General features: G+C 38.6%; 1 protein-coding gene across 1 annotated transcript in view; it reads right to left on the minus strand.

Moving 5' to 3' along the window:
* The window catches only part of CFAP58 (cilia and flagella associated protein 58), a 57,878-nt gene extending 33,436 nt beyond the window's left edge, over positions 1-24,442 (minus strand). The window contains exons 1-11 of the mRNA XM_035547671.1: positions 24,402-24,442; positions 22,648-22,835; positions 20,777-21,058; positions 16,041-16,189; positions 14,074-14,230; positions 11,797-11,991; positions 8,941-9,078; positions 6,546-6,705; positions 4,793-4,875; positions 3,433-3,624; positions 320-481 (exon numbers count right to left, since the gene is read on the minus strand). Coding sequence (XP_035403564.1) covers positions 320-481; positions 3,433-3,624; positions 4,793-4,875; positions 6,546-6,705; positions 8,941-9,078; positions 11,797-11,991; positions 14,074-14,230; positions 16,041-16,189; positions 20,777-21,058; positions 22,648-22,835; positions 24,402-24,435 — 1,740 coding nt within the window. The 5' untranslated portion in view covers positions 24,436-24,442. The remainder of the gene's footprint in view (positions 1-319; positions 482-3,432; positions 3,625-4,792; positions 4,876-6,545; positions 6,706-8,940; positions 9,079-11,796; positions 11,992-14,073; positions 14,231-16,040; positions 16,190-20,776; positions 21,059-22,647; positions 22,836-24,401) is intronic.
* Positions 24,443-25,550: the final 1,108 nt, after the last annotated feature.

Consider the following 25,550-nt stretch of genomic DNA (forward strand, 5'->3'; position numbering starts at 1 on the left):
CCAAGAGGGAAAGGAAGAAGTTTCTTCTCTGATAGAGTTGTATGAATCCATAGCTCCATTACACCTTGGTTTTATGCATGGCTTTAAGCTGGGGTATTGCCATGTAATGACCATGAATTCCTATTGTCAGTCCAAATACATATGGTCCAGATAAACTCTCAGGAACCAAAAACACTGATTTACCCAAAACACAGAGGAATTTAGAAACCACTTCTGCAAGTGACCACTTAAAGAAGTGAACTTTCCTTTGAACAAATTAAAATTAGATCAGAGAATAAAACAAAGAAGGAAACACAAAGAAAAAAAAGTATTCTTATACCTTAGCTTCAACCAGATTTTTACTGTATAGGTTCCTCTCTGTTCTCACAGTTTCACAGAGGTTTTGTTGCTGCTTTAGTTTAATCTCAGACTCTGCTATTTTCTTCTCATAGTCACAGATCTGAATTTCCCGTATTTCAATATCCTTCAGGTGCTGGAGGACCTGGAGCAGAAAGAAGGAAATGAACACAATTAAGCCATCATCACAAGATTATTAGGATGGGGTTTGTCATTTTTATCTACAGTGACAACTTTAAAAATCTGTGATAAGAAGTTGTAGCTAAAATCACTTCGGTCCAACTCCAAGTTTAACCTTTCTAGATTGCTTATGTGGAAGAACAATTTATTTCAGTCTGATACCGAGTTGGTTGTTTTTTTTTTTTTTTTCAAGACTAAAACTTACAGATATGTACATCTGTTAACCTACTGAAAATATTGCCACTGAGCTGGTTCAATAAAATCAGCATAAGCAGCTTTCACTGAGAATAGGCTTAGGTTGTTTATAAAGCAAGGCTAGATTTTGTACATAGTTTTAGATGTAATCTGTACAATAAAATGGATAAAAACACATAATTTTCCAAGAAGGTCTGCATATACTCCACCAGTGTGAAATCCAGTTAGCTTCTAAGAATTCAACTTTTTTTAAAATGAGCACCTGATCACAAACTATTGATCACAAACTTGATCTAAGTAAGCAGGTAATCACCATTATCTTCTTTTCATGAATGGGGAGACATAATTATTCCCTAAAAAGAATGGAGTAGTGTAGACTATAAACTGTAGAGAGAAGATGATCACATACAGTTTCAATAAATGAAAATACAAAATTTTACAGACACCTTCATTAAACAGTTACCACCATAACAATATATAAGAATTACTACATTAAAGAAAAAATATATAGATAGTTTCTAATCATTATGATGGGCTTCCCAAGATATATATACTTTTTTTTTTTTTCAGAGTAAGAATCTTCCTTCTGCTGTACAAAGTTGAAAGCCAAGGAGCACAAACAAGTATCATTCAAATGGAATCCAGTATTTGTAGTGTTGGGTAAAAAGGAGACAAAAGAAATAAAAAGGAAACTGAGGAGTGAACGTCAGGAACAACATTTTTCAAGTTCATTGCCTGAAGGAGAGAAGAATGCCACACTTAAATCCAGGAAAAAGATCAAAAGATTAAACAAAAAGCTGAGGAATCACATGGACAAAATCCAGGAGAGAAGTCCATTATAACTTCATTTCATAGCCAGTTCTCCAGACTCTTGTTTTTGAAAGTAGCAGTTTGAGCTATGATTTACGTTCATATGTCAAAGCAGAAGAATATAAAAATGTTTACATCAGATAGTCAATAACTGCAAAGTTTGCAGTCGGCAAAGCTGTCCCTTGCTTAGCAGTAAAGCCTTGTGAGGTCCAACTATGGGGCAGGAGCTTAATTAATTGATTATTCTATCAGATACCTCCAAACAACTCTGGAGATAGGGGATAGCTAAATATAGAAAATTTTATTACAGCTGCAGAAATACAATTCTAGCACATTTGAAGCTGACTGCAGAGGTTCCCAGGAACTGCTTACAGTGCAATACAAAAACACAGTCCCAGTTTATAACCTACTCCTGCCTTTTCCTTTCCTGTTAAAACAACCTGCCAATAGTAATAGCAGGGAGAAGAAATCAATAAGTGCAGTTTGCACTATGGTGATCACAGGCTGGAGCAAGACTCAAAAGTAGGTCACTGCATTTGTAAATCTTTTACCTGGTTTTGATGCAATGTAAGTGCAATAAGCTCGTGGACTAAGTTTTTCAACTTCATGCTCATAGACTAGATGCTGACTCTGCTTTTTCAGGAATGATTAAACTCAAATAATTCTCCCTTATAAATACAGAAAAGATACATGCAATGTTTCCCAACAGAGCAGCCCTGTGAGAGACCAAGCATCCTCAAGTATAATTGAGCTGTTAGCACACTACACCTCTCGTGTCTGGTAAAGAGGGTCCAAAGCTAGGCAGAAAGTATTAGATATTCAGTTTTCTTCTGTACCCTCTCACTTTTTCACCTGTATACTTAACTATCAGTTGCTGTTGGTTACCTGCTTAGCTCAATGAACCTACTCAAGAACTCAGTAGCGGTGCCATCCTTACTTGTTTGCCTTGTTCTTAACTCACAGCTATACTGTTAGATATTCACTACAAGGAAAAGATGCAAACTGTGACTTTGCAACAAAGACAAATCTCACTTCTGCAGAATATTATTCCTAGGAAATGACAAATGGCAATCCAGACAAATGAGCATGTATCACTCAAAACACTATTTAAAAGTCCCTGGTCACACTTAGTTGTAAAGGATAATTTTAAGGTGAGAAGATAGCAAATAACTTGTGAGTTGAAACAGCTTGAAAGCTAATCCCAGTAAATCAATGAGCTTCTTCAAGGGCCCTTCAATGTGATCTTCAGCAATTAATGGAACATGTTACAACCATGTTCCTGAATATACCTTCAGAAATAAAGCCATACATAATAATGGACACCAGACAGCACAACTTTTATGCCGTGTTTCTCTGCAGCTATTCCTGGAAAATCTCTGTTTTGTAGATGAGATTGAACACCTTCCAATGTTTTACTCATACGAGGACTAATCCTTCAAAATGCTGGGTCTCTTACAAAGATGTCAAGCACTGTCAGCTCTCACTGGCCTCAACAGAATTTGAGGATACCAGTGGTAGGCAAAATAAGGTCCTTTGCAGATAAAATAGAACAATCGAAGAGTAATTTCCAGCTGCATACAAGAGCTGCAATTGTGGGACTCAGGTGTAAGTCAGAGGCTGGGGTTCAAACTCCTGCCTTGGTTTCATTTCCCAGATGATCGATGAACAAGAGCAATACACAGCTATAATCCAAGTTTCTCACTGAATAAACAGCCATGGCTGAAGTTCCCTCAGAGAGACCTGAAACACAATAGTGGGCAATAGGCACTGACAAAAAGAAATCTTTGTAAACTGCCTGAAGATTATGGATCTGTTTCCTCCCATTGGCATGTAAAGAAATGTAGATATATAATCTTCAAAGTTTCGAGAGTAAGAGAGCAAAGAACCACTTGCACAAAAAGCTGTTCCTACCTTCTGTTTGAGCTCACTGACTTCATTGATGAAATTATCTCTGTCCTTCTCCAACTGGTAAATAATCTTCCTTTGTTTCTGAGCTTCATTTTTATAATTTTGGATTTCTTCTTCTAAATTTCTCTTGGACTGTTCATGGAGCTTCACCAAATTTATCTGCTTCTGAGTGGCATTAGCAGCCTTGATCACCTTCTGAGGGCAAAAACAAAATGACTCGAGCTGTAAAAGGCAACACTGCCATCACTATGGCAAAAATATCCCATTATCTAACTGGTTTATGGACTTGCTAATGTTATTATCCCTTATCTAATTTGCTCAGTAGAAATACTTGAGCCACATATCTGATTTAAAAATAAAAAATAAAAAATTCTAACAGAGCTGCTAAATAGTGCTTTTTCTTATTTGAAGTTAAAACACTAATGTCTGCACTAAAAAAAAAATGGATAGGACTGTTTACAAATTGTATAATTAACAACTGGAAAAACCGTACCAGCTTCAAGGCATTTAGATTGTAAAGCATATCAGTAGCATTTAAAATAAGTAATAAACACAAATACCCTTATTTCTCTTTTTCTGAACAGCAAGTTCAAATTGAATTAACCAAGCTTGGTTTCAAATTATGCATAGGGATTAAACAGAAAACACCAAGATCTCATCTGTACAAAATCAGCCTTATAGTCCCCTTTTAAAATTTCTTTCCCTGCTTCAAAACAAATGTTTGGTATCTGCAAAATCTGTGCCTCTTGAGTCAAGACACAGGACAGTGAATAGATACCAAGAAAAGCACCTCAGCTAAAGCCATCTTTTAGCATTGAATTTACTAGATTACACTTCAGGAATGCCCATAAACGCGAGATGCTGTCTTGCAGTACAAGAACCATGGGCTGATGGAAAATGATCAGCAAGAGAAATGGGCTGAAAAACCAAGGATTAGTATTAACACAGTCTTCCAAGCTGCTACATGGTGCGTCAAAATTTTGGTTTGTTCTTCTACTATCACAGACTTCATTTGTCTATGTTAATATTAAACTTCATATGCTACAGAGTCTAAAAGCACAGATGTAATCAACTCTTCAGATATCAAATAACAGGTTTGCAAGGTGAAAGCATATAGCATTTTTTTTAACTCCCTGACAGTTTATATTTTAAAGCTTAGAAATATTTAATGTGTTTATGGGTACTAGCACTATTTCAATGCACAGAAAAGAAGCAGCATAAGCACCTGCTTAAGGAAATCTGAATGTTTGACTCAACATTATTTATTCTATGACATTTCTGTTTCTCTGTGAGGGTTTAAACTACAGACATTTCATTCTCAAGCCATGAGGTTTGTTTATCAGTATTACCAATGCAAGCTCACCTTATTTAGCATATCCCTTTCCCTCACAAGCTCATTTATAGCTTTCTTGTCAATCTCTGCCTGTTTTTTGGCAGCCTCCAACTCTAGAGAAAAGGAGGAAAGAGTATAAATCCTGGATTCAGACTGAACAGATGTTAAAAATGCAGAAACAACTTAGTGGACTTACTAAACATTACATGAACAGTTCAATTAGCTGTGACCATGTTTTGCAACCTCAGGTATCAGCTAAGGATGTTAATACTTATTTCAGTACTTAGAAGAACTCAGGCACAGTAATTAATGGTATAAGGACTCATTATACTTGTGTGCTCAAACCAAGATATCACAAAGAAGTTGAACTTTCAGAAATCATGGAGCACAGTGAAAATCAAATGCTTTTAGGGAGCTTCAAAGTGAGCAAATTGAAGCACTTTCAAATACCGGGGCATTCAGTCTCACTCTAATCCCTTTATGTGAAATCCAGTTCTCCTTTAAAGCAGTGAGATTCTATTGCCTTCAGTGGAGTTAAAACTACTTGCCATGGGTCAAGATCAACATGTGTGTATACTATTAAAAAGTTATTAACCACTCCATATCTGTTTGCATTTTATTTTAAGAAGTATTATATACAGCTACGCTAACACCGCAGCTCAGGAAATGAAGTACATTGGAGTGCTAAAATGCGTCCAGTATTGCAAGAACACGTTATTAGCAGCCATTCTCAGTCATTCCAGTATGGATCTAATTTATTTTTTTTTTTAAGTTCCCCTCTCCTTTCCAGTACAAAGCACGGCCTCAAGCAGTACAAGCAAAATGTTTGTGGGAAAGCTCTTCCACCCTTGCAGAGACACATGGAAAACAGACATGATTTTCCATAAATACAATCATACAGAGGAATTCGTATCTTATACATTCGATCTCTTCAGGACATAAGATAGAAACAAGGGAGAGTAGGGAGAGACCTTTATGGTAGTATGTATTAACTTGAACTAGATGAGGTGTCTAGTAAAGGGTTTTTTTGCCCAAAAAAAGGTGAGGTCTTATTGCCTCAAATGTTTTGACAACTTCATAACATTACTTTACCCAAAAAAATCTTCATAAAATTTTTTTTTTACTGAAAATCACTTTGAAAATGTGTCTATTTTTATTTCAAAACACATTTTACTTTGTAATTGATTTGCATTAAAAAAAAAAAAATCTGTTACCGTACCCAAGGAATTTTCTTCCAAAATTTCCATTTGACAAAAATGTTGAAAAGTTTTTTCTTAAAATATTCCAGATCTGCTAGCAAGTTGTTATCAGTACCTGTACAGCTTTAGTATACCCGCTGAACAACTGAATCCATGAAGTACCAGAACTAAGTTTATCAGCTCACTTACACATATTCATTTGCATGATGAATAGTTCAGCAGATTCAAAGCAATTAGGAAAAAAGTGTCCTAGCCATGTCTAGTTTCAGTATGGTCTGAGATCGTTTCTCTCACAGGTTAGAGCAGGAGCAATACATGTACATTGGGGACAACACTCTGTGTGACATGGCACAAACTTGCACACCACAAAGTTTGGTTATGTCCTTTTTATTTTCACCCCACCTATTCTACACTGTGAAAAATCTGGAACCCTAAAAGGTTTTAGAAAAGGCTGCAGTACATTCCACTGTTATTTGTACAGTAACATACCAAGCACTAAAGAGAGTGATCCTGAAAGGAAGATGTACCCTGAATGAACAAACCACGAATAAGAAGACAGATCCATTCATTAGTTAGCCACCTACCTTTCTCTAGTCCAGATATTTCACTTTTTAGGGTCTCTCTCTCATGTCCTGCATCAACTTTTTGTTCCTCTGCAACACGCAGCTTACCCTGTAGAACATCTCTTAATTTGTTCAGCTTTGAAATTTCAAGGCGCATTTGATTCACTTCCTCCTCTTTGGCCTATAAAACAGCAACAAGGAAGGGGAAGAGAAAGTGTCCACAGAAAGAAAATAGTTCTGTATTTAGTATATATTTATTCCATGAAATTCAGTGCCCTGGTAAGCAAAGGTATAAGTGTTATGGATCACCTAACAGCAGATGATTAGCTAATTGAACTATATGAAAAATAATTTAAACAAAGGTAGGGCAACGAAGATGATAATCAAACCTTATGCTTTAGGGCTGAAGACGATCAATAAAGAATCTCCAGCTGCAGACCTCATAGAGCACTACACAATTAGTCCTGCAGATTAAACATGGGCAGCTGTGGTCTCCTTTGAAGTATTAGGGACAGTGACTGTGATGAGAATGATATCTGCAGTGTGTGGTTCAATGGCGTGTCCCTAACAGCACGTATCTGTTATCCCCATCCCTTTTATATTCCATGGCTTTAAAGGAAAAACACAATGCAGAGTTCATCTCATTTTCTGTACAATCAGAAGAGAAAATAATCAATCAAAACACTGCATGAAAATTAAGGAACCAGTTACCTGGAACAGCAACCCATTATCACAACAGAAAATTGTTTCTTTTCTTTTAAGAACTAAATATTACTTCCCCATATAATTTCAGTAGCACTGTTAGGTTTTACAGCCATCACAGACTAGTGCTCCATTTAGAGCATCAGATATTGGTCTGTAAGATGATGAATCTTGGTAGGTGAGTATCCCCTGGGAGGATATGAATCTCCTCAGTTCTTCCTGACAACAACCTTCAAAAGTTTAGGAATACTTTCACAGTTCAGCTCGCCCAACACCATGCTAGAGGCTCTCAGTACACTGCAGGATTAAACTGCTAGCACAGTGCCTACAAAAAGAGCATCTTAGATCACAACTGGGGTTCTTAGAAGCTTTAACAACTAGCTTAATTACTAACTGTGCAGGATGCAGGATCTCCTTTTTTTTTTTTTTTCCCCAGAAGCTTGTGTGCATGAGTTTACAAGTTCCATCAACTTTTCCAGAAGTCAGAATTTGATGATAGAATCAAAGTCCTCTTTTTGACATTCTAGAGCCACAAACATGAATCACATTTGAGTTTTGTAAAGTCTTAAACAACGATGCCATTGCTAGAAGTAACGATACAACCAAATAACCTGGGAGACACGGCACTTTGTTTCTTAAATGGGTAAGAAAAATGTCCTCCAGTCTTCCCAGCAAAATACAACAGAAAACAAGCTCCTACCACACAAATCAGGAACTTCTGCATTAGATTAGTTATGAACTGAGCTTTTAATCTGTCACTGGTTAGCTTTTATCAGTCTGACTAACGGTTCCCAGTTAAAAAAAAAAAAAAAATCCCTATTGGCAAATATTCTTGTCAGGTGAATTGGCTAGCCATGACTAAGCCTTGATAAGATAATGATTTTCTACCTGAATCTTCTGATATGTTCAGTGTTTTAACCTCAAAAATGATACAAAAAGCAAGATATGGTAAACAAAGGAATGACATCTAAAACTTATACATAAAACTTACACCCTTTATCACAAATGCTCTCAACATAGCTCAAAAATCATATGCAGGAATCATCTAATCCTTCCCCTACTGAAACTCACCAGCCTCTGAGTGGTATAAAAGAACTGTTTAACAATGTAAAGTCAGGCAAGAAAACAACTTAGATCAGAAAGAAAACACTGTCTTGGTTACTTATATTTCACTTTCCCAATGATTCCCATTGACCCAGTGATTCTGGAGGGCAAGAGGGGGCGGGGGGATTTTAGTGTAGCAAGCAGCTCCCTTCAGTGAAGCTCTCCAGGAAACCATTGTTAAAATTTATTACCATTTATTAATGGGTTTTGACAACATTCAGATTATGTCAATCACTGTAAGAAAGAAAGTCACTGCTCTCACGTGAAGATCTCACGATTTAAAGAATACCTTATGCTTGTGAAAAGTACCAAGTGTCCTTTATGAACCCACTGAGTTGACCTTTTGGTTTGTGCGTTGTACGAAAATGGGTCTCCTCCAGCCAGCTAGGTGTTATGCTTTCAGGTGATACAGTTGCAGACCACTCCACCAGCCACCACAGAAAAAACAGCATCAAGCAACAGATTCTATTCCTATGCATTCCTCAGATTTCCCCCAAAACTACCTGTAGGGAACCATCAGTACAAGAACTGAGATCGCCCCTGTCCCAGGTGGTATGACTACAATCAGAGTGACATGTCAGACTGGATGGATACACCTTCTGGTACTTACTTTCAGTTCTGTTGTCTTCTGATGTACATCCTTCATCACATTTTCAAACATCGTATTATGGTGCATACTCTCTTGAACGAGCTGACTATATTTCATCTGAATTTGCTCAAGTTCCTTACCAGCTCTTTCACTCAAGATCTGTTAGATCAAGGAACAATCCTATTAGTTCCTTTTTAATCTGATTACAACATCCTGCAAATCCATGAAGACAGAACCTTCCACCTCCCCGGGAAATAAAAGCTGCTGCAGATTGTTCTCTGATTAAACCCACTCTTCATTGCTGATGAAATTACTAATGTGAAATATGACAAATGTTCATACTGACTAGGGGAAATGATAATTTCTAATGAATAACACAGCCAGTGTCTTTTTTTTTTTTTTTTTCCCCGTGAGCTTAGCAGGTCTCTCTCGCAAGTGGTAGATAAATATTTTAATTCTTATTAGGCATTTGGCAAGCATCACGTAACACAACCACTTGCTACATATAATTACTGAAAATCAGTATGAGATTCAAATGACTTCAATCAGCAGAGGGCAGGGGAACTCTGTTTCTTAGCGAGCTAATCCTACATTAGTATGCCAATAACACTCCTCTGGGTACATGGCTTGCTGAGACCAGGACACAAACATTTTCTTCACTAATTTGTCTTCAGTCATAAGCACAGAACAGCAGTTTCACAGACTGCATGGGAACACACACTTCAATACTGGAACTGCTGGTGGTTTCTTCTGCTTGATGAGACTTCCTCTAACAACCATTACTCCATAAGCGAGCAAAGAATGATCACCATATTTTTCACTTCAAGCAGTAATGTGTAATAAACTGATGAAGTCAATATGCACGATGCTGTTAGAAAAATTAAAGGAAGAGAAGCAGAATCTCCCTCTTCCAATTGCATGCTGAAGCACAGAATGTAAAAACAAGGAATATTCCTTCTTTCTTGTGTTGTGAATGTCAGGATTATACTGTGGTTCTGGGTATTCTTTATTGCAACTTCGGCATGGGTAGGATGAAGCCTACAGTTGCTGTAACGAACCAACTTCCCTGTTGTGTAAGCAATAATAGATTAGAAATTTGAGCGGAGTAAGAGCAGGCATCACAGGCAACTACAATTCAGTTGATTAGCAATAACCCCATCACATTGTAATAGCGGAGTCACCTTCCCTCGCAGATCTCTACTCTAACTCTTAGACAGTTGAATAGCTTATGTTTTGGACAGACATTTTGTGAAAGACAATGCAGTGCCTTCACAGACAACTCAAAGCCACCACAGGCAACGAAAACAGGGCAGTAGCCTGGTTAATTACCCTTGGCATTGTACTTTATGTAAGCTATTGATTTCCAAGATAATTTGGACAACTGAATGCCCCCAAAATAGGCACTTAGAAAGCTTGAAAGGGACTATGGAAAAGAGGAGGAAGAATACAACAGAACTAGGAATTGCAGATATCCTATTTAAAAACAATGTGATTGTCTTGGTAGATCATGGAGCTGCCCTCAAAAGCTACCTCATATTCAGCGACATTCATAGAATCATAGAATCACTTAGGTTGGAAAAGACCCTTAAGATCATTAAGTCCAACCATCTTCCTGACCTACCAAGTCCACCACTAAAACATGTCCTCTACTGCCACCTCCACAGGTCCCTTAAATACCTCCAGGGATTGTGACTCTACTGCTTTCCTGGGTAGCTTGTTCCAATGCTTGATCACCCTCTCCATGAAAAATTATTCCTAACATCCAATCTAAACCTCCCCTGGCACGACTTCAGAATGTTTCCTTGCATCCTATCGCTTGTCACCTGAGAAAAGAGACAGACACCCTCCTTGCTGCAGCCTCCTTTATGGTAGTCATAGAAAGCAACAAGATCCCCCTCAGTCTCCTTTTCTCCAGACTAAATAACCCCAGCTTCCTCAGCTGTTACATATTACACTTGTTTTCAACTTCCTTCATCAGCTTTGTTGCTCTTCTCTGCACACACTTGAGCAACTCAATATACTTCTTGTAGGGAGGAGAAGTTCAGAAAAATAATCAAGTGTTCTCTTTATCTATTTATGTGAAGTATTTTACTAAGAGTCTATGTTGGGGAAAAAAAAAAAAAGTTCACAAATCTCTACCCTCACCAATTCAGGGACCCGAAGGGAAGATAAAGCCATAAAAGTCATAAATTTACAAGATACACACAACTCCCAAGGAAGTTTCCCTTGAGGTAGGGCTGTTTTACAGTGATGAGATCTCTCCTGCCATTTACTGAAATTGCTTCTCTGAAAGTTTCTCAAAGTCAGGGGAAATGGACTGAAAACCTGAGAATTCAAACACTTGCAGAACACTATGTTAGGACATTTCCAGATAACGTTTTTGGAAACAGAACGGGTAAAATCAATCAAAAAGGTTTATGAAGACAGTTCTCTGCCCTTTGACAGAAACACTTTCACAAGCTTGAGAGGTAGATAAAAATTATTGTGATGGAGAAGAAAAAAACGGATCAGACATAAAATCATTTTACCAATGCCACTATAGTGAATCTGGCAATATACGAAAGAAGTCCAACTTGGAAACTTTTGGTTCATCCATGCTCTTCACAGACTTTGTCTCATTTGCTGTCATCTTTTCAGGATGATCTCTAAGTATACCATTGCAATCCACTACTAATTCCTGTGAGGAATTTTATCTGAAATCTGTCAGATGGCTTTCAATGGTTACTTATTAGTATATATATATGCATATATACATAAATCTTTTTAAATATTGACTTAAAATAATCTCCTTCCCTCTCCATGAAATTTCATCAATTTTCATATTTTGGAATGTGACCCTAATATTAGACATGATGAAAAGTGTGCCATGTATCCTACCTTCTGCTCTTTTAGATGCCGTTCCGTTTTTGCTTGTTCCTCTTTGTTCCTGTGTATAACTTGCTGTAAATTCTTGATCTCAGATTGCTTGTTATCCATTTCAGCTTGAAGATTTTTCAACTCCTTCTCCATTTTTTCCTTCTTTCGAGCTTCTCGTGACGCCTCATTCTGACGCATCTGGATTTCTTGCTGAAGCTGTAATAATTGAGAAGACGAAAGTTTAAAGTTCTGCTGCCTTTTATTTAGGAAAGTGAGGCCTTTCACCTCTTACTCTACTATGTTTGATTTTGAAAACAATGACTTCTATACTACTGTACCCACTACTACACAGAATCTTCTCAGAAGTAAGTACTTTACCTAGTGGCTGAACTAAAAATCTGATATGAGGGAACCTATTTATTGATGACAAGGATTTGTTAAACACCAGTCAGTTCATTCAAGCAGAAGGGTCTGATAGAATTCAGACACAAAGCATTCCTCTGGAGACGCAGCAGCAAACGTATTTTCTGTTGTAAGTTATTTGTAAAGTGGTACTTTCTGAATTCAGGGTTAAAACTAATTTAGACTTGATGTTATATTGCAAGGATTTTTATTTTTATTTTTCTACTTCGCCAGCAGAAACATGTATTACATTGATAATAAAGGAAAGAGAGATATCAGAGCAGTGTTCATTTTCACAAGTGCTCTCAGTCTTTCTGCTCTCAAAGTTCCTCTGCAAGAACTTTGAAAGAGGAACCTTCCCTCATATTTGATAGACTTTTCTGTGACTTGTGCTCTCTCCCTCCCCAGAAATGTGATGGAGCAGAATCAGCAGAGAAAATCCACAGGGGGCTGATCCACAAGGAAATATCCAGTTCAGACAGGGACCAGCAATTTAAAGATGCTTTTCGTTTACAGAATCCTCTCCCTCTCAGCCTACAGATGAAAAGTTGCCAGAACTGCCAGGGCCTTCAGCAGGATCTTCAAAAAACATTGTCATTTAAGCAGTCTGAAGTGCAGAATTTCATACTGAGAGAATGGGAGGTGGTTCCATGAGCTGTAACAATCCTGTAAATTTAAAGGCTGATGAAGTAGGTATCAGAAGATTAAGGTTGGCAAGATTCAGCAAGCATTGATGGGAGTTTCACTCCTCTCTTTTTTCTCCCACAGCCACAATGCTGTCAGAAAAGCCAAGACTTACATTTTCTCGTACTACACTCCCAACTAAGTGCTTTAGAAACAGAAACTAGTACTGTGTATGGAACATGGGCTGATCAACCCTTTCCTATTTGGGATTAATAAAAAAAAAAACGCAAGCTAACTGCTGCTTCCATGTCATCTCTTTTCGTGTTCTTTTCTGCATTTCCCCTCTCTTGGTGTCTTGGTCCAGCTCCTATTTATGTTCTTCTGTATATTCTTCTATTCTTCATTATTGCATTTTTATATTTTGATGTATCAGAGTTTTGTATCCCATCTTCCATCCTTCTCTGCTTTCTCTCCATTTACTGGGTATCCTATTGATCCTCAGTCTTCTGTATCTTCAGCTGCTATATGCATTGAAAGGAAGCTATACATATTGCTCAGTTAAGAGACATGTCTACTCAGAATGTCGGAAAAACGGAGAGCCTAACTTAGCGAGAAAACAATTAGGGCAAAGCAGAGGTGAAATATGACTGTTCTGTACAGAAACTGGTGAAGTGAAACATCATTTAAGCTCAAAAACAGTAGGTAGAAATCACTGTAACAAAGAAAATAGGAAGTCTCTAAACATTAGAAAAGTGGGATTCTGAAAAAGCTTCCCAGAGGCAGTATGGGAGAAAATAGCCTAATTAGCTTTAAGTCAGAATTTTATGCATTCTTAAAAACGATCATATGGCATGATATGACAACCACTGTCAACAGCAAGGGATGTAGGTCCTCCACTCAAGCTCTATGTTCTAAGTGGTCTTTTGGAGGCACGTGGATTTACAATGCAGGAAAGAAAAAACAACAACAACAACAACAACGAAAAGTATCTCCAGTATGAAAGACAACTATGACTTGGGCAGAGGCACCCTGGTTCCATTCAGGGTATTGGGAAGCTGTGGAAGCAGCTGGTACGTGACAATACGCTTTACAAAGGATGTAGCCAAGAAATAGAGAAAAAACATAAAAATAATTCACAGTACGCTTATTTTCTGAGCACTCCTGAAAAGGTTTGAGTTGTGGAAGAACAGGTAGTAGCATACTAGTCAATTGCAGAAGCGGGGAATGGTTCAGGACAAAGCCTAAAATCACCACCCTGTGAGCTGTACAGACCTGCATTACAGCTTGTTCTGCCTCGTTTTTTGCCCTCTCTGTATCCTGCTGCTGCTCTGTGGCTTGAGTTAGATTTTGGCGTAACGTCACGACCTCTGACAAGAGTTGGTCTCGCTCCTTTGTTATCTCTTCTTTAAGTTTTAGCAAATCTCTGATACTGGAAGCAAGGAAACAATAGTCAAACAGTATCACAAGCCCTTTCTGTTCTTCCTCCTATGCCAGAGCAGGATCCTTCCTGTGAAACAGGAGTTTAAAAGCCATTTTGTTTCATTTTAAACTCCTCTTGGATTAAGGGTATTTTGGTCAATCAAATTATATGCTTTACCTACTGCGATCATTAGAGTCGGTGTCAATAAACCACTCTTTCTTCTTATATCCCAGTCCTCATGGGACTGAAGAAACTTTCAGTTGCTCAAAGAGGTAATGGAACAAAATTTCTTCCTCCTGCCCACTGCAAAATCATGTAGGGACCAAAACTCTGTTACATTATCACAACAAGTCTCTGCAACTTACCTGACTGGGCACCTAACAGGGTTATGTCTTGCAGTCACCTAATGTAAGAATAAAACAGAATGCCTCTTTGGACACATCTACAATCTGAAAGAAAGTCCAAACATTGCAATGTGGGTTCAAGCTCAACTTTAAAAAACAACCTGATTGTTCTAAAAGAGTTGGAAACACCCTACAGGGCTGGAAACCTGCAGAGGAGTTGTCTACTCCTATGGCCCTATCACTGGACAGGGTGAGCATGGAACTGGAGATCAATACAAAAGGAACTTTAAGAAGAAATCATGGAGTGCCTGAGCAGCTGGAAACTGCAGGACTGAGGTCTTGGCACAGTCACAGCTCCTGGCCCTTCCAGGAAAATGCAAAAAGGAGCCACAGAGTTGCCTTTAGAGAGACATATTTTAGTGGAAGGCTGAATGACAAAGCCTTCAAATGAAAGGAAATCTGTTACACAGCAACAGAATATTTTAGGGCCAAAATGTGAAAGAGTGAATTTCTCATGCATCCAGATGCTTTACGTGCTGGCACATTTCTTGGAAGGGAAAATCTGAATATACTAAAGGCCTTGCTCACAGACACAAATCTTGTTTGTGTAACCTGGATACACAGTGCATGCAGAGATGAGTATGCCCCATGCATACCCAAAACACACAATATAAATACCTTTACACGGTGTGAATTTTTCAGTCCAGAACCAGCAAGACCGACCATCAGCAATCTCAATAGAAAGTGCACAGGTCTTAGGGGTCAATATACTTTATCTCACCTTTGAGTTTATAGTTCACCTTACAGCACAAGCACAACCTGACAACCTGACTATAAACAGTATTTTTTGGAGGGTATTTAAAATCAGCAGGTCCTCGGGATCATTCGTATTTGTACATCACAGCAGCTGGCGGCTCCACCTTAGACTAGGTCACTCTATACTAGTGGCTGCATAGTTCAATTAAAATAAAATAAATAAATAAATAAATAAAAACTAAATGATTCTATGATTTTGCACATAAATATAAAATACAAACAAGAATACAGACCGTGATAATGCCTTATAACAAAACTGGGAACAGAAAGAAGTGGAGTCTCCTCCTTCCTTGTCTTATGTACTGGACCCTGCTGCCAAGATATGTAAAATTGTTGACAGAATCCTATTCTCAAAGACACAGCACGTTGAAATGCTAGTCAGATAAAACAGTAGGACCGTTACTGAGAAAGTGCATACTATTTAATTTTATTTGATCTCTCAGCTTAATCCAATATTAAATGAACTCTCTCAGAACCTGATTCTGTACTTGTTCGCTGCATAAACACATGGACATATAAATGTGTGCTCATGAGAAAAGTAAAATGGAGAAAAGACCTGTCTCCGATTTCCAGTACCCTTGCACTGTGCAAATGGTTAAACAAGGTATAGAATGACAGAAATTCAGATCAGGCTTTCCCCCTTTCTCTGGAAAACTTACTTGTAGTCCTGACCCAAGGACGGACCAGATTCCCGCTCCGCCAAGTTAGTCAGGCGCGCAATTTCCTCTTGCAGTGAACGAATTGTTTCCTTTGCTTTCTGTTCCTTTTCATAGGCTGCATCCACCATTTTCCAGGCCTTTTCAATCTCCTATGAACAAAATGGAAAACACTTACAGAAATTAAATTGGGTTGAAAATGAACAACAAATTAAAAATTAATTGCCTTGCATTTTTGTTAATTAAGAAAGTAGATTTTCATGTCTTTTCATGGTCAGATTCACAGCAGTTTTCTTCACCAGTTGTCTTTCCATTTGAATGAGGGCATAACAAGTATTTTGAGCCATTCAGACAATGATGTCAATTCACACTCAACAACTCTAACTTATTTTCTCTAACACATAGACCTAAATATTATCAAATCTCACTCTATGAGATTTTGGTCATGTAAGTCCCACTAACATCTAAACATTTACTGAAGCTGCAGTGCCTACAGACGTCCCATATACTCAAACAGTTCACTTGTCTCTAAAAATCTTATTAGCTGTTGCAACAAAGAATATCCAAATTACTATTTTTCAGTGAAGGAAAAAAAATGTTACTCTGGCCTTTGCTCCCTCTTTGTATATTTGCATCTGTGAGGACCTAGTGCATTTTGGTTTTAACTACATATTTAGACAAGCTACAAAAAAAAATTAAAAATCAAAAATACCTCCACAATGAACAATATCAGATAATTTAATAATTAATAATTTAATTTATATCAAATTGTTTACAGCAGTTCTTTATTTGAATTAACATCTCTGGATCTAAAAATAAATCTATTTAATATTAAATTCAAAATGATGACAAGCTATGTTATGGTATATGGTTAATACATTTATTGAGCTCTTTTAAATCAAATAAATGCAGCGCTAACCTGTTTACTGCCTAAATTAAAAGCTCAGAGTCATTGAGCTAACAGAAGTAACAGGCTACCAGAATGTGCTGAAAAGCTAACAGAATATAACATTTGTGGCCTCTTCAAGCTGGAGGGGGAATACATTTTCATTTTATTCATTCAGTTAGTTCAGCAGACACATTTGAGGAACCAGAGCAACCAGCTGGAGCTCAAAGACCAGGAACGTTTGCTCTCCCTCTTCCCCCCACCTCCAGCATATTAATAGTGGGCTTTACTTCTTTTGAAATTCTGACAGAGATTATAAGCAACTACTACAAAGAACAGGGTACAATTCTCTACCTGCAAACAGTATTTTCATTACTTAATAAATTACTTAGTTCAAAATTCAGTTTGAAAAATATGCGTTTCACTTATGTATCAAGAATATTTAAAACAGCTCTAAATACTGTAGTGAATTTTTGTTTTATACATTTTGGGTTCTAATTTCCATTCAAATGCAGCAATGATCACACAAAGTATTAAATATCATACAGTAAATAAGATTTTTTTCATTCATTATTCTCTTACATAAAAATGTTGTAATAAGAAATTTAAATAAATGCATGCTATGCTGAAATAATGGTATAAAGACATAGTGTATCATCTTGGCTGGCAAAAAAGCATAAAATATAGCTGTAAATACACATTTCAGATTTGCTAACCTGTAAGAAGCAACCAATCTTTCTCTAGGAGAAACGCAAATTGAACATAAGATTAAAGCTGATTATTTAAATCAAAGCTTCCTGATGGCTGATTAGACTGTGATTAAAATTGGTGAATTAAATCATTATGATTGGGGCTTGGGGGGATAGAATTGGTGAATAATATCAATATGTCCTGTGAGAGGTCTTACTGGCTTCAGTGAGTCCTCAGGCCCATAATTGTACTTTGGTCTGGTAAGTACTCACAAAAATGATCCCCTGAAGTCCGTGAGGTCATTCAGATAAGCAGTGATTGCAGATAACCATAAGCTGAGCTTCTTGAACTACATCTCGCTTTTGATGTGTGTCAAAACAATTTTTATCAGTAGGGTTAGCACGCATGGATGATGGCCTCATTAACAGGCAAAAAATCTAAATAAAACATTGTTTCAGACTTCAGTGTCAGCAAAAGTGGGCTTCATTGCGATGGCTTTCTTGGTTGTTTCTTTTACTTTGAGTAAAGATTCAATAGACAGGTTCCTTTAAATTCAAAAGTAAAGAGGAGGAAATTTCTGAAGGTGGATGCCTTAATTGTAAAAATAATCACATAATTACTCAGTGGAGAAAGGAACTGAAAGAATGCAGAGCGTGTCGTGTACCCAGGGAGTAATTGCAGTACATAGGTAGGTACATGCATTGCAGTTTGTTGTATAATTAACGATGGAAGTATACTGGATGTTTGCATTTAAAATCATTCCAAAAAATTTTGGAGAAGTACTCTCGAAAATGTGAAGCAGAATTCATAAAATGTGACTGCTTTACTTTTTTTTTTTTTTCATTAAATAGCCCCAAAGATCACATCGGTTTTGCTGCAAAGAGACTGAGAATTAATGAAATACTTTATTAGTATACTGGATTGATTCCCCTGGAAATTGAAAACTTGGTAACTACAAATTCCCGTTCTAGTGTTCTTCCAGTGCAGCTGTATGGATCAGTTTCCCTATCAATGAAAAAGAGAGTTGTATTCCCCTAGTGTTCAGCTTGGCCCTTAGTTCCCCTGACATGACTGTAAACAGCAGACTATTATGTCCAGTTCATTAAAACCACAAAACAGAGCACTGAAGTGCCATCAGACAGTAACAGCTATTGATTACTATTGACTTGGGTCCTACCAGCAATTGATTTGCACGGTTAACCCCTGCCCCTATACAAATACTACTGATAACAACCAGGCTTCACAAGGAGAAAAATATTGCCTCTGCAGCTCAGTTGAAACTTTATTTGTATATGAACCAATGACCCAGAAAAGGAAGGCTGTAAACCTGTTACCCAGATGACCTATCAAGTCACCAGGATTTAGGACCTTAATTTGAAGCAAATATACTGTTTTTCTAGGAACAGCCCCACTGGGATTGTTTAATTTAGCATTGAAGAACATCATATTTGCTATTTGAGCCCTTGAACCTTCCTCAACATTTGCCTTAGGCACCTGTGAACCAAGTTTTTTGAATGTTAGTAAAACTGTAGTCTTCTCTTCAGAAAGGAGAATAACATGAAACATGAAGGGTGTACCAATCAAACCCCCAACACATGACGTGAACATCTTAAATAACAGCCAACTAATTCTTGAACATTTAATGGAAAGACTAATTCCCCCAGCCAAACTGAAAAGTATCAGTGCTGTTTACTTGGCCCACAGCACACAACTGGAATTTAAATGTCACAGGTTGTGTACTGCACATTGCTTCTAATAGGATCGTATTGTCAAGCAGCTTTTTCACTACAAAATCTCTTAGCTGCTTCAATAGTAGGTGATATTGTTAAGCCATACCTCACCTTAGCTTCAATTCAGCTGCTGATGTTGGAAAGGCTCTTATTTTTTCTACTCCTGCACTCCTCAGTTTTATGACATTACTAAGATGATGTTGCCTCAGCTTGGGAACGTCCTGAAGGATTGCCTCTGCTACTGTTCACACTCAGAGTATAGCCATGTAATAGCAGAAAGAAAATGCCAAGGATCATTGTGGTTCCTGACAGCCACCTACCAGGGTTTTTGATTAGTGGCAGTGAAAATCAACACGATTTTATATGTGGTTTTCCACCTTCCTGAGGATGCTTTGAGCAGTACCATGGGTTGGCAAGCTGCAGCCATAGGGTGACAGCACTGCTAGTTATATTTATTCTGAGTTTATTTTCTTTGGAATTCTATGGACAAGAAACTTCATGTTAAAGAACATCAATTTCTGCAGTGCCCATAGAACAATTCCTATTGTTACACTGAATTTATTTTACTGGAACAAAGTAAGTCTATAGCGTGAAAAGTGTAAATCACTATTTTGAAGCATTTAAGAAAAATTGTAGCCTCTTCTACCCTCAGAAATTAACACTTTATTGGAAGGCATGTAGGTTTCTCAACTAAATGCTAAATTAAAGCCTAGCTGGGTAGTACAACCTAAGCATTTAAACCATAAGGAGGAAAAAAGTTCGAAGTACCATCTTCTGATGATTTGTCAGGTTTAGGTTCATGGTAGTAAAACCTCAGTATAAGGCTAAAAGCATTGATTATTCTTTAGCAAGTCAAGCACTTTGACAGAATTCAAATCAATAACGACAAAGAACACACCAGAGTAAATTGATGAAGTAACACTGAAATGCTATATAGGATTCCTTTTCAAAAACACCGTAAAACATTTATTTAAGTGAGCTGATGACACTTCCCTGGTCTACAATCCATATTTCAGCATGTAAGTAGATTTTTCATGGTCTGGCAATAATTAACATCCAAGCAGCAATTCAAAAATATTAATGAATTTAGTCTCAAAAATCGTGCAAGCTGGAAATGCAGATATGCTATTTTACAGATATCGGAAAGCTTAAATGTAAACTATCATTTAGTACTTCAGAACTGATGGAATTGGCTTAGTTTTATCCCTGTGCAAATAAATACACAATTTGACTGGGAGGAGTAACAATACCAGGGTAAGGAAACAAAGCAGTCGGTAGCAAAGCAAAGGTTAAGGAACTGGAGATGCCAGCTCTATGCTTAGTTCTCCAGCTAGATCTCTACATAAAATAAAGTGTTCTTGCAGATAGCTTTCTTATTACCATGTTTTTCATTAACTATATCCTATCATATTTAATTCTATTCAAAACTTTACCGTCTTCATTGATGATATAGTTTCCCGATCATCCTTAGTGAGCTTCGTAAGTGCAGCTACTTTGGATGAATTCACCACAAGCTCAGCGTTCAGCTCCCTGCATTTTTCCATGAGACGCTTCTCATTTTCATGGGACTTCTTCAAAACAGCATGGAGCTTTTCATATTCTATCTGGAATTTTTCCAGAGTTTTATCTCCCTTAAGTAGATTGATGACTTCTTGGAAGTCTTTTTCCAGTGCTTCAAATGCACTTTCTTCTAGATACAGTTTGGCAGACTTTTCCTGAATAAAATTAGATAGATAATCAATTAACAGGAGGAATTAAACATCTCACTTATGACCCCCAAATATAAAAAAAGCAATATACTGGGTATGTAACAGCTCCTAAGATGCCATGACAAAATAATCCTTAATAACCGTAGTCTTACTACGGTATGATATGCACATTTCAGGCTATTCTTCAAATTGATTTCTCCTGATTTTGTGCTTTAACAGTCAGAGCTCCTGCAATTGAGTACCACAACTATTTTAATGATAGGTCTAGAAAATATCGTGACAGTGTTTAAATAATACATCAGCTATTGGTCAGTATATATCAGCATATAAGCCAGTATTTTAGCCTTAATTCTTCTCAGTTCTCTACTCTGTAAAGTCTGATTAGTTTACTCTTTGCATGCAAATAGTGCCAGCAAATCAATTCCAGATAAGCATGTGTGAAAGCATCAGTAATGGCAATGCAAGCAAATCCATCCCCTGCAGAAAGTGCTTCTGTTAAACCTTTCACAGTGGAAATACACGATTTAGCTCAGTTCTGAAGCCAAATTTTGCCAGCTCAGGTTATGGACACCAAATTCCACTAATGTTTTTCAAAACTGCTTAAAATAATTTCCATTATAATGGAATGCAAACACACCAAAGGGAGGTGTACGGCCACTTCTCAATAGTTTGAACTGCTAAGACACAAGACAAATCAGCCCACAGGATGCTTTGTTCTGTCAGATGCGTCACTTCCATTACTCAAGTCCGTTCACAGCTAACTGGAACATCTCTGTGCTGCCATCTGAAGCCTAGGTGTATCCCTAAAATTGCATCTCGGAGGGAGGCTGACGTGGGTAGGAGCACAGGTCTTCCGCCAGCATCTAGAGGCAGTGAGACCGCGCGGCTCCCCGAGGTGCAGCACCCTCACAGACATGCCCTGTTCTCTCTGCCCTCGAAACCAATGGAATCAAAAATGGTTCGGGTCCCTGCTCACCACCTGAACACAAACAGCTTTGACAGAATCTTTAAAAAAAGAGAATCTTTAAAAACAAAAATCTGAGAGAAAAGATTTCAGTTGGTTTTGAGAGTATGCACATTTACACCACCAGGAAAAGAAATTAAAAGCATAAAACTAGCCTCTTACAACATGAACACAAGCTCACACTATGTAATATACTGAGGACAGGGGCACCAGCTCCAAATCCTCCTTGCCAAGGCTCCAATTTCATTATTTTTTTTATATCTGTGTCAGAAACTTCAATGAAAAAACAACAAAGGGAAGTGAAATGTTAAAAACTGCATTGTCGTTAGTGCAGAAGGGCATTCGGTGTGGAAGAGAGAAAGCCTTGGTGCTTCAGTTTTGATCTCATTACGTTTGTGATCATACAGAGAGCTAAAAGAGCAATAACAACATATGAAATACATACATAGCAGGTATTCCTACAGTCTGTGTTACTACTCCCTGCATATAAATAACTTAACAACCGACCCAACTGAACTCTGTTCTCAAAAGCACCTCGACACTTCAACAGGTGTAGGAGCGCAGACAGAGGCGGTGGGGCCGCCATTACGCCGCGGCACCGCACACCGGGCGGGCAATGGCGGGGGCTCACCTCAGCCATGGTGCCGGCGGGGCGGGAGGCGCCGGGACGGGGATCAGGGCCGGGATCGGAGCCGGGGCCGGCCCCGGTGGTGCCGAGGCGGCCGTGCCGTCTCCTAGGAACGGCGGCGGGCGGGTCTGCGCTGTGCCGCCATGGAGATGGCGGGGCTGGAAGGAGGGATTCGCCCCCCGCCGGGTGCCCTGCACAGAATCACAGAATATATCCCAAGTTGGAAGGGACCCACAAGGATCATCGAGTCCAGCTCCTAATAGATCTAATAAAGGACATCATCTAGCCCGACAGAGCCTGATTGTATTCAAAGACCCTAACAGCTGTAACAGACTAGCCATTTTATTTCAGGGGTATCCAAACGATCAACAGGGCCAACTTGCTGTGGGGAAAGGGAGCCTCGAAGAAAGTGCCAAGCACCCTGTTCAATCACATCAGCTCCTTCTTCACAGATACAGCTCAGAGACCGCAGGCTGCTCAGGGAAGCCTGTCGAGGGGCTGTGCCACAGCCCGGGCACCCTGGTCCTGCGGCCCCGGGGGTCTCAGCCAGAGCTGCACCACGGCCTCTGAGCTAAGAGGTTGATCCTTAGCCCACAGCATGGATCACAGAATCATTGAATCATTTAGGTTGGGAAAGACCTCTAAGATTGTCAAGCTCAACCATTAGTCTAGCACTAGATGGGTCAGCAAGATGCAGCTGCTCGGCAGGACAAGTCAAATCAAGGGACGGAGGGAGTAAGGCAGGGTCCTGTGAAAGGAATTAAGTGGGATTTGGGGGGTTTGGGGGCGCTCAGCCATGCTGGGGTGCTTCACTCAGGTTGTGCTGCTCTCCCACTTGGCATCTGCCCGAGGGTCGAGGCCTTGTCCCCAGCAGGAAAGCTGGCAGGCAGGCACAGGTCGCTGCTGCTAAAATTATGTTTTTCCTTTATGTTCATGTGTAAGCAGCAGCGCTGCCCCAGCTGCACCTTTTGGGAGAAGTTATCTTGTCATCTGTGAGCAGACAGCAAGGTGTGAGCAAATCGCCGAGGCCAGCCACACAGCAGCAGGGACTTGGATCATGGGCACAGGGTGGTCCCCTGGAAATAGAGGGGTGGCTCACCGAGCCCCAGGTATGGGCGCACCTGACACCATAGAGGAGCAATCACATCCACAAAAAGCTCTGCACATTCAGAGGGACAGCCCGACTTCGGTCTTTTCATTGCATCTGACTAATCACACTGCTTAGTCTGCTTGTGTGCATTAATGATTTTGTACAAAAGCAGGGTATAGAACGAGGGAACCCCAGACAACGGCTCTGCACTTTAAGAGCTGCACTGAAGTATCAGCTACTGCTGTTTGCTCCACTACTAGCTAACCCTTGAAATAGAAGGTTTACCTCAATGGGGTCACAAATTGGTTCATCTGATAGGGTTTTAGTGCAGAGAATATAATGTTCCATGTGTACGCTCCCCAGCAGAATGGACATGGTGTATGACCTTAAAGTTCCACTTGAAACTAATAATGACAATGGAAAATTTTGCCTGGTTTAATGAAGCCTGAATTGTAGCACTTCATTTTACTGATTACGTGGCAAAATAGGTAATTTCAAAGGGAAGCTTTGAAATGGTCTAATTTTACCATTAGAGCTGGAGAGTAAGACACATTTTATAATATATTCTGTATAAGTATGACTTAATTAAAAAATATCCTGCACACTGAAACATAGTTTCAGTCATTTCAAAGCACACTTCTAATAAATATTAAAAAAAAAAAAGTACCTTTTCTAGGTTTTGCACTCTTTTTTTTCTTCATTTTCCTTTGTACTGATGCTTCCTAATAGAAGTACCATAGAAATTATAATGATAAATTGCTTGATTCTAGAATTTCATATTGTCAAGAAAATAAATTTTTTAGACCTTTAATCAACAAAACAGCTGTACCTGTAAAGAAACAGCATAAGATGAGATTTTTCCTTCATCAGCAAAATCCTGCTGAAGGGAGAGAAGAGATTAAAAAGGGGCAATTATACCTTTAGGGTGACTACACCTTTAACACTGTGTACCCACAATGTTTGTACTTGAGAGTAACAGCAGTAACGTGCCCAAAAATTATATCCATATATTGAGGCATCCCCGTGGTCTTCTGTTTTTCAAACTCATGGTGATTTGTGCCCTGTGAGACCTTCCAATGGTAACTACATAGGCTTCGCTACAAGTTTCTGACCATTGAAAGAACTTCCTATAACTTGGGACCATGTGCTTAAAATTCCCTGTGCTTTATATTCCGATGAATATGAAATGGAGGTAATCACAGCTGCCATCCTGCAATGTGCTGTGACTGCCTTGGCTATAAATGATGTAGTCATGTAGTAAAGTGAACCTCTAGACAAGATGGGGCTCTTGAAGTGGGATGACTTTTTACCTCTCCCTTTTAAGCCAAGCCTACATAAGAACCTTTCTGCTAGTGAGAGCAAAAAAAAACTCTCTCAGCCGCAGAAGAAAAAAATCCAGTTTCTAAATATAGTTTCATTAACAGCAGGGACAAGCTGGATCCAGGAAGTTTCAATTCATTGAAAAGATTGTTACTTAGTTCCCTAAATATCTGACTTTGTTCAGGAGACATCAATATTTTATGGTTTATAAGCAGAATCACCTGTTTCACCAGCTGCATAAAAGAGCAATTCACATCAGTGGCATGTATGTGTTTGTGTGGGTGCAGAAAGGGTTACTAGAGAAGAAATACTGATTTATTTGAGGTCAGAACCCTCGGACAGTTAATTTAATACATGTTTTAAACCATAGTGGCATGAAAATGATAAGCAATCACTTGCTGAGTGTAAAGATTGATGGGTTACTGCAGAGATATAAATAGAGTAAAATATCATCATAACATCACCCAGGAGAACGCACGCAATTTGGGGCAGGGAC

Source organism: Cygnus atratus, chromosome 7 (genome assembly GCF_013377495.2).
Source record: "Cygnus atratus isolate AKBS03 ecotype Queensland, Australia chromosome 7, CAtr_DNAZoo_HiC_assembly, whole genome shotgun sequence".
NCBI classification, from domain to species: Eukaryota; Metazoa; Chordata; class Aves; order Anseriformes; family Anatidae; genus Cygnus; species Cygnus atratus.